General features: G+C 64.8%; 3 protein-coding genes across 4 annotated transcripts in view; 2 read left to right on the plus strand and 1 right to left on the minus strand.

Moving 5' to 3' along the window:
• The window catches only part of LOC104832129 (probable low-specificity L-threonine aldolase 2), a 10,933-nt gene extending 7,934 nt beyond the window's left edge, over positions 1–2,999 (plus strand). The window contains exons 2-7 of the mRNA XM_010568123.1: positions 182–291; positions 1,019–1,107; positions 1,312–1,497; positions 1,676–1,813; positions 2,004–2,196; positions 2,653–2,999. Coding sequence (XP_010566425.1) covers positions 182–291; positions 1,019–1,107; positions 1,312–1,497; positions 1,676–1,813; positions 2,004–2,196; positions 2,653–2,999 — 1,063 coding nt within the window. The remainder of the gene's footprint in view (positions 1–181; positions 292–1,018; positions 1,108–1,311; positions 1,498–1,675; positions 1,814–2,003; positions 2,197–2,652) is intronic.
• A 1,983-nt stretch (positions 3,000–4,982) lies between these two features.
• AFMID (arylformamidase) overlaps positions 4,983–7,658 on the minus strand; it is a 3,095-nt gene continuing 419 nt past the window's right edge. Inside the window, 9 exon segments of the mRNA XM_010568124.1 lie at positions 4,983–5,054; positions 5,250–5,354; positions 5,609–5,744; positions 6,043–6,121; positions 6,447–6,544; positions 6,933–7,005; positions 7,079–7,342; positions 7,345–7,392; positions 7,471–7,575. Coding sequence (XP_010566426.1) covers positions 5,025–5,054; positions 5,250–5,354; positions 5,609–5,744; positions 6,043–6,121; positions 6,447–6,544; positions 6,933–7,005; positions 7,079–7,342; positions 7,345–7,392; positions 7,471–7,575 — 938 coding nt within the window. The 3' untranslated portion in view covers positions 4,983–5,024.
• HGS (hepatocyte growth factor-regulated tyrosine kinase substrate) overlaps positions 6,231–7,658 on the plus strand; it is a 28,184-nt gene continuing 26,756 nt past the window's right edge. For both annotated transcript variants that reach the window (XM_010568091.1, XM_010568092.1), the window contains exon 1: positions 6,231–6,237. The gene's annotated coding sequence lies outside the window, so the exon portion shown is untranslated. The remainder of the gene's footprint in view (positions 6,238–7,658) is intronic.

Below are 7,658 nucleotides of genomic sequence, written 5' to 3' on the forward strand. Positions count from 1 at the left end.
CACCTCCCACCCCGGTGGGGTCCCTGCCTGCAGGCCCCCCCAGGCCAGGGGGCGGCCGGGATGGGGACCCCAGAGGAGGACTTCTCCGGGGGGGCTGGGGGCGGCTGCCTGGACCTCGGGGGTTCCCGACCTCCCCCCCCCGTGCCCACCCAGGGCCAGCAGATGTCATCCCCCCCCTCAGGACCCCCGTGCTTCTCCCCCCTGCAGAGCTACAGCGCCAGGCCGCAGGGATCCTGGGGATGGAGGAGGCTCTTTTTGTGCCCACTGCCACGATGGCAAACCTCATCGCCGGTGAGTGCCCAGGGCTGCCAGGTCGCAAACCGAGGGGCAGGTTTATGTCCCCATCCTGTGGAGGGTGCGGAGGGCGAGAACAGCCCCGCTCCTCCCTGGGGTCCCAAGGAAAGCCCCACTTCTGCTCAGGAAGCTGCCTGGACAGCCACAGGGGAAAACTGTGGGCAGCAGGTCCTTTCTGACTCGGGTGCATCTCCTTACCCCCCTCCACCTCAAACTGGTAGCAGCATGGCCCCGCTCGGACCCTGATCCCTGCTTCATGCTGCTGCTGAGCAACCCCTCCCCTTGGGTCTGCTCATCCCTGTCTCATGATCGGCCTCCACTCTGCTCCATTAACCTTTACCCAGTTCGCTTTCCTGCCTTCCTGTGAGCGGGGGTCCGCTGTGCGCTGCATGGGATCATGGGCCCTGCTCCAGCCCCGGCCATGTGCATGCACCAGGAGTTGAGGCTGTGCCCCCCAGCTGCTCCCCCACCTCCAGCCGCTGCAGGCACCCCCCGGGCGACAGCCCCAGCACCGCCGGGGACAGAGCGGGTGCCCCGTGCCCGCAGGAGGCCGCGCCGCTGCTGCAACGCCGTGCTGCCTGCCCAGCCTTCGCGCGCCAGAGCCCCCCAAACCGCCCAAGCGCAGGCAGCCGGCAGGCACCCCGGCTGAGCCTGCCTGCCCCCCCCCCGCACACGGTGCCAGCTGGGCACTGGCCCCCTCCCTCACGGCCCCTCTCTCTCCCAGTGATGTGCCACTGCCAGCGCAGGGGGGCTCAGCTGCTCCTGGGCCGGGACTCCCACCTGCACCTCTACGAGCACGGCGGGGCCGCGCAGGTGGGTGCCGGGGGCGAGCGGGGGCCGGCGGCGCAGGCAGGGCCGGGAGGGCGGCTTGCTGCTGCCCTCCTCTGGCTGCCGGGGCCGGGCAGGGCGGAGGATCGATCCTTCGCTGGGCTGCGGCTGCAGCCGCAGAGGGCCGGGACCCCCGTGCACCGCCACCGTCCCCCGTCAGCTCTGCTCTTTGCCCTGCCCTGGGCGCAGGTCGCTGGGGTCCACTCCCAGGCGCTGCCGGACCTTCCAGACGGCACCTTGGACCTGCACCGGCTGGAGCTGACCCTCCGTGACGCCCACGGCAGCCGGTACCACCCGCGCCCCGAGCTCATCTGCCTGGAGAACACGCACAGCTCGGCGGGGGGCCGGGTGCTGCCCCTCACCTACCTCCAGCAGGTAGGAGCCCACAGCCGGCCACTGGCCGCAGCCCTGCCTGGGCGCAGGCAGCCGGACCCAGCAGGATGGCACCACGGGGACGCCAGGGCCTTGCCGAGGAGCTCAGAGCGTGGCTCATGTTGGTGCCGGCTGCCCCAGGGGTCCCTTCCAGCCCAGCTGCTCCTCTGCCTCCCCCCAGGTCCGTGGGCTTGCTGACCGCTACGGACTGCAGGTGCACATGGATGGAGCGCGGCTGATGAATGCGGCGGTGGCCCAGGACGTGGACCCAGCTCAGATCACCCAGCACTGCGACTCCGTGTCCCTCTGCTTCTCCAAGGTGTGCTTGCATGGGGAGGGGGGGTCCCTGGGGCCAAACGGGACCAGCACAAGACAGGGGCTCGCCCCTGTTCGGGGGCACCAAGCTGAGCCCCCGCCTTGCAGGCTGGGGCATCCCTGAGCACGTCCCTGGGAGGGGCAGGGGGCTGCTCCCCAGCACAGCTTGGGTTACCCCTCTGGTGGCTCCGCAGGGCCTGGGTGCCCCAGCCGGCGCGGTGCTGGCTGGACGCAGGGAGTTTGTCGCTGAGGCCTGGCGTGTGCGGAAGCTGCTGGGCGGGGGGATGCGGCAGGCTGGCGTGCTGGCAGCCGCTGCCCGCGTTGGACTGGAGCATGCGGAGGCGACGCTGCGCAGAGACCATGACAACGCCCAACGCTTTGCTGAAGGTATCTTGGGGTCCCTCGGCACGCCGGGAGGTACAGGCGCCCACAGCCTAACGCCACTCCCTCTGACCGGCTGTGCAGGCTTCCAGGCACTGCCACGCAGCCAGGTCCTGCCCTGCCTGACAGCTTGGCGTGGGCCCAGCCTTATCCCCCACCCTCACCGCTGGCTGGGCTCACCGCACCCAGCACTAGCCGGCACTGCCAGAGCTGATAGCGGTGCGGGCACCTTCCCCGAGCAGCCGTGCTGGATCTTGAGGATGCTGCTGGGGTCCCTGCCTAGCTGGAGTGCCGGGACGATGCCGTGCCTGTCCCCGCAGTGCTCACAGTGACCCTGGTGCAGCACAGGGGGGAGGGTGAAGGGACTCTCCTTCAGCCAGGGTCTGGGGCAGGGCTTCGGCAGCTTCCTCTCCCGGGAAGCCGGGCACTGGGCTCCCAGCCTACTGCCTCTACCTCCCCCAGGCATCCAGGAGCTGAACTCGCCCGTCTGCTCTGTCAACCTCGCAGCGGTGGAGACAAACATTGTGATGGTGAGCATCAGGGGAGGCTGGCTGTCCCCCACAGAGCTCTGTGAGCACCTGCGGGCAGTGAGTGAGGAGGAGCTGGCCGAAACCGGCCAGGCTGTCAGTGTCCTGCTGTTCCCCTGGTCGGCACACACCGTGCATGCGGTCTGGCACCGCGATGTGTCAGCCTGTGACGCCGAGCTCGCAAAGAACAAGCTGGAGTTTGTGGCCAGGAAGTGCCAGGAGAAGCTGGCCCTGGGACTGCGTCCGACTCCTCCGACTCCTCCGAGCGCAGGGGGAGCCTGAGCATCCTCCCAGCCCCAACCCCGGGGGCAGTTGCCTCCCCCTGGCTGCTGCAGGCAAGCTGGTGGGCTGTGGCAGAGTTGTGGTTTAACCCCAGCCAGCAACTAAGCGCCACGCAGCCATTCACTCGCTCCCTCCCCACCGAGTGGAATAGGGAGAGAGAATAGAAAAAAAAGTAAAACTTGTGGGTTGAGGTAAGAACAGTTTAATAGGACAGAAAGGAAGAAAATAATAACAATAATAATAATTAAAAAAAAAGGATTGGCATATACAAGTGATGCACAATGCAATTGCTTACCACCCGCTGATCAACACCCAGTTAGTTACTGAGTGGCAGTTCCCCCCAGTCCCACTTCCCCCAGTTCATATACTAGACATGAGGTCACATAGTACGGACTACCCCTTTGGCCAGTTTGGGTCAGCTGCCCTGGCTGTGTCCCCTCCCAACTTCTTGTGCCACTCCAGCCTTCTTGCTGGCTGGGCATGAGAAGCTGAAAAAATCCTTGACTTAGTCTAAACACTACTTAGCAACAACTGAAAATATCAGTGTTATCAACATTCTTCTCATACCGAACCCAAAGCATAGCACTATACCAGCTACTAGGAAGACAATTAACTCTATCCCAGCTGAAACCAGGACAAGCAGCTGTCCCAGCCCTGTCCTGGCAGCCAGCAGCAAAGGGGCTGGGACCAGCCACAGCGTGCTCCAGGCATGTTCCCAGCCAGCTGCAGCAGAGCATCCACCCCCATGTGCAGCCCCGCAAACCAGCGTGAGCCCAACCCCAGGGAGACCCCAGCCCACTCCTGCAGTGGGAGCACCACACCTGTCGGGAGGCAGCACCTTTGCAGACATGCCCAGAGGGACAGAGGAGAGCCCACATCTCACATCACCACACAGACCCCTCCAAGGCAGCATCCCTGCCTCGCTAGTCACCCAGAAAATGCGTCCTCAGAGCACCCTCTAGTCCTCTACAGAAGCTCTGCTCCTCTAACTCAGGTCCCGCAGACAGCACCCAAAAGCAGAGCCAGACATCCCCCGTCCCAAAAGCCACACACTGCACGTGGCCCATGTGCACCACACGTGTGCAAGGATGCTGCAGCAGGGAGACAGGTCCTAAGGGATGGTCAGGGCACAAAATAAACCTGTTCTGGCAGTCCTGTGGCTGTGCAGGATGTTTTCTCCCAAGTGTGCTCCTCTCCTGACTGCGCAGCAGGGACATCATCGCAGCCCAGAGGTGCGCCTATTGAGGGACAAGTGCTCCTGAGGAGGTGGAAGTGTCTCAGCCACAGGACCAGGGCCACTACACAGCAGTGCTGAAGTTTGTATCTGGCCAGGACTGTCCCAGGGGCACGAGCCCAGCCTGGCCCAGACAACTCATCAGTGTGCTCCTCCATCACCCCCCATCCCCAAAGGCTTCTATTACCCCTGTCCCACAGCCGCAGGCAGGCTCTCCGGGCTTCCCTGCCTGCCTAGCCTGTCACATTCTGGGTTGGTGAGACCCCAGCAAAGAGCTGGGCTGGGCTGTGGTGCGTTCCCCACTGCCAGCACAGAGGACGCCAGCTGCAGACTGGGAGCTCTGTGCTGGAAGAGGAGATTCTCTCTGCAGCATCCACGTCTAGTGTCTACTCGATGGCTTAGCACAGCCCCAGCTCCCCAGGAAGCAGAGTTACACTCAGGCAGCAGTTATTCCTATTTTATTTTGTATTGGCAATAAGCAGTTTAAAGGAAACCGAGGGAACAAACTTCATCACCAGGTCATCCAGACAGAGCCCTGCAGGCCTGCCAGCCCCATGCAGGGGCAGAAACACCCCAGCAAAGGAATGCCAACCCAGGCAAGAACTGGTAATAACTGGTGCTCCCCTGCTCCAAGCCCCTCCTGCTTGGCTGCAGGCTGGAGGGAGTGGAGGGGGCACAGAGGGTGTCCAGAGGCAGCAGCCGCCCTTGTGCTGCAGGAGGAGACCCAGGCAGCTGGAGCGAGGAGGGCAGCAGGGCTGCGGTTTCTGACTCAGTTTGCTCCCGACATGCCATCAAGCTCTTGAAATCATGTTCAGAATCACCTGGGATGAGGAACCGAGCCCTCTGAGCAGTGCCTGGCCCCACTCCTCCACTCGTGGAGATGATGGCCAGCCCTGAAGCCGCAGCCCCACATCGGCCCCCGTACACGGGGGAAGCTCGCCTCGGCACAGCTCTTCTGCGCTGCCGGTCTCAGCTGTGCTCAGAGAGTGAAGGGAGGACAGGAGGTCTTCCCCTACCTGAGTGAGGACATAGCTGTCCTCCGCCAGCTTCTCAATGATGTCAAAGTGATCCACACCAGCAAGATCCAGCAGGGAGACGGACCAGCCAGCTGCACGCAGGGCCTGCGGAGAGAGCGGCGCTGGCGGGAGGGACCCTGACCCCCATCCACTCTGGTCAGGGGAGCAGGAATGATGGCTCAGCAAGGACTAGCATCCTCCCCTGATCCACTGTCGTCTTTGACAGCAGCCATTGCCACAGCAGCAGAAATACTGCTCTGATACAGCACATGAGCTCTTCATCCCAGCTTAGCAGGTCCGGGCGGGCCAGCTGGAGCCGCATCCCTGAGGAGCTGGGCAGGGTGCTGCCCGGAGCTCACCTGGCCGTACTCCTGCGACTGCCTGCGAAACTCCGGGGAGTCGTGCTGCGCCACAGCCACGAGCACCTCGCAGGCCGCAGCCGCAGGCACTGCTGGGGAGATGCACAGCATGGGGCTGTTCCTCTGGGCAACCTCCCTGGAGGAGACAGTGCAGTGGCAGCTGATGTAGCCCCTCACTCAGAGAAGGCATCTTTGCCTGCAGAGCACCCGTGTCCTTGGTTGTGCACACCAGCCAGGCGCAGGGCGCAGAGCCTGTGCCCGGGTCAGGCGCAGAGGCAGCCGGTGCCCTGCAGCGCAGGCAGGCTGTGTGGGCAGGGGCAGAGCAGGCTGCAGAGCCACTGGTGTTCGCCCGTAGGCTGTGCTGGCCAAAGGCAGGCATATGCAGCCTGCCTGTGCCCTTTCCCAGTTGCTGTCCCCATAGTGTGTGGGCTCACCGGCTCATGTTCAGCACATCATTCACGTAGGTGTGCAGGATGGGCTCGAGGTCGTACACGCCACTCACCAGCACAGCTCCTGGAGGCAGAGGTGCTGGTGGGTGAGGGGCCCTGCAGCTCGGGCCGCTCTCGCAGCCCTGCACCTGGGAACTCTGTTTGCACCCACATCCCTGGGCTTCAGTGAGCGGCTGCTGGGTGCAGGACACACACCCCCCCCGGGGGCAGCTTGTCCAGGAGCCCAGAGTCCTGCACTCCTAGGGCCTGTGGGCTGCAGTTGGCTGGGGCAGCTCATCCCCCTCAGCTCTACAGCCCCCACAGCCCCTTATGGGCAGCAGAGACGGCCTTGCTCCAGGTGCAGACACCAGTTCTCCTTCAGCCCCTGCACCTGGACACGGCAGCGCTACCTTTGATATCTGGCGCCACTCCATATTCTGTCCAGTCCGTGGACAACACCATGGCTGCCAAGTGGGCCCCTGCCGAGTGTCCACACAGGTAAATGCCTCTGGAGAGAGGGAGCCATGAGCCAGCGTGGGGAGCGGCGGCACGGTGCCTGCTGCCTGGGGACACCCTGCTCCGTGTGGAGGAGGTGGCACAGCCGCAAGTGCCACAGCCCAAACGCAGCAGCTCAGACAGATTTCCCGGTCCATTGACCAATGAACGCCTCGCACAGTGACAAGGGAGCATGGCCACAGGCGTTGCCCGGCCCTTGGACAGAGGCGTCGAAGCCTTTGTCACAGGGCATGGCTCGTTCGTGCCCCTCCTGTTGCTGCCACGGCCACCCCCAGGCACCGAACCACCCAGGGAGTGAGGTGGGCACAGTTTGCCTTGAAGGCCCGACAGCGGCCATAGTGGTGGGGCAGAGGGGACCCCGGGAGCTGCGTGCGGCCCACCTGATCCCAGAGTACCGCTCCACCAGGAAGGCGAGGCTGCGCCGCACTTGCAGCACCATGGCGTCCATGTGGCCTGGGCAGAGGGCAGAGTCAGGAGGGCGCCGGGCCAGCGCAGGCAGCCTTCACCTCCACTGGGCAGCACCTACCTTTGGGGGCTGTGTCATAACCCACTGCCACCACCGCCACGCCCTGCGACACCAGCGGGGGGACTGCGAATCCTGACTCGTCTTTACTGGGGGGGGAGATGGAAGCTAGCCTGGCTGTGGGGGCCAGGGTCTCCCAGGGCTGGCCGGGAGGCCGATCAGACGCGGAGCACCCAGGACAAGTCCAGGTCCCATGAGAAGGGAGACGGTAGGAGCGGGCCGGGGGGCTCCCTTCCCGAGGGATCCCCTCTGCGGCAGCCCACCTCACCTCAGACACTGCCAGTATCCACCATGGATGTAGACCAGGACCGGGAAGGCTGCGCAGCACGGCCCGGAGTGAGCAGGGGGGCACAGGCCCTGCCCGCCCCTGCTGCCCCTGCCGCCCCGTCACCTACTTCCAGAAGGATCCGCGGGAAAATAGATGTCCAGCTTCTCACCCTCACCGTTGCCGTAGGGGACGTGCAGCGAGGTCCGCGTGCCAGCCCGGGCCCGCTGCGTCCCTGCGGCAGGACGGACACGGCGCCTGGGGCACCGCCGGCGGGACCAGTGTCCCGGCACCCGAGCGGCAGCCCTGCTCCCGGCC

Source organism: Haliaeetus leucocephalus, unplaced genomic scaffold (assembly GCF_000737465.1).
Source record: "Haliaeetus leucocephalus isolate CR32 unplaced genomic scaffold, Haliaeetus_leucocephalus-4.0 Scaffold238, whole genome shotgun sequence".
Lineage (NCBI taxonomy): Eukaryota > Metazoa > Chordata > Aves > Accipitriformes > Accipitridae > Haliaeetus > Haliaeetus leucocephalus.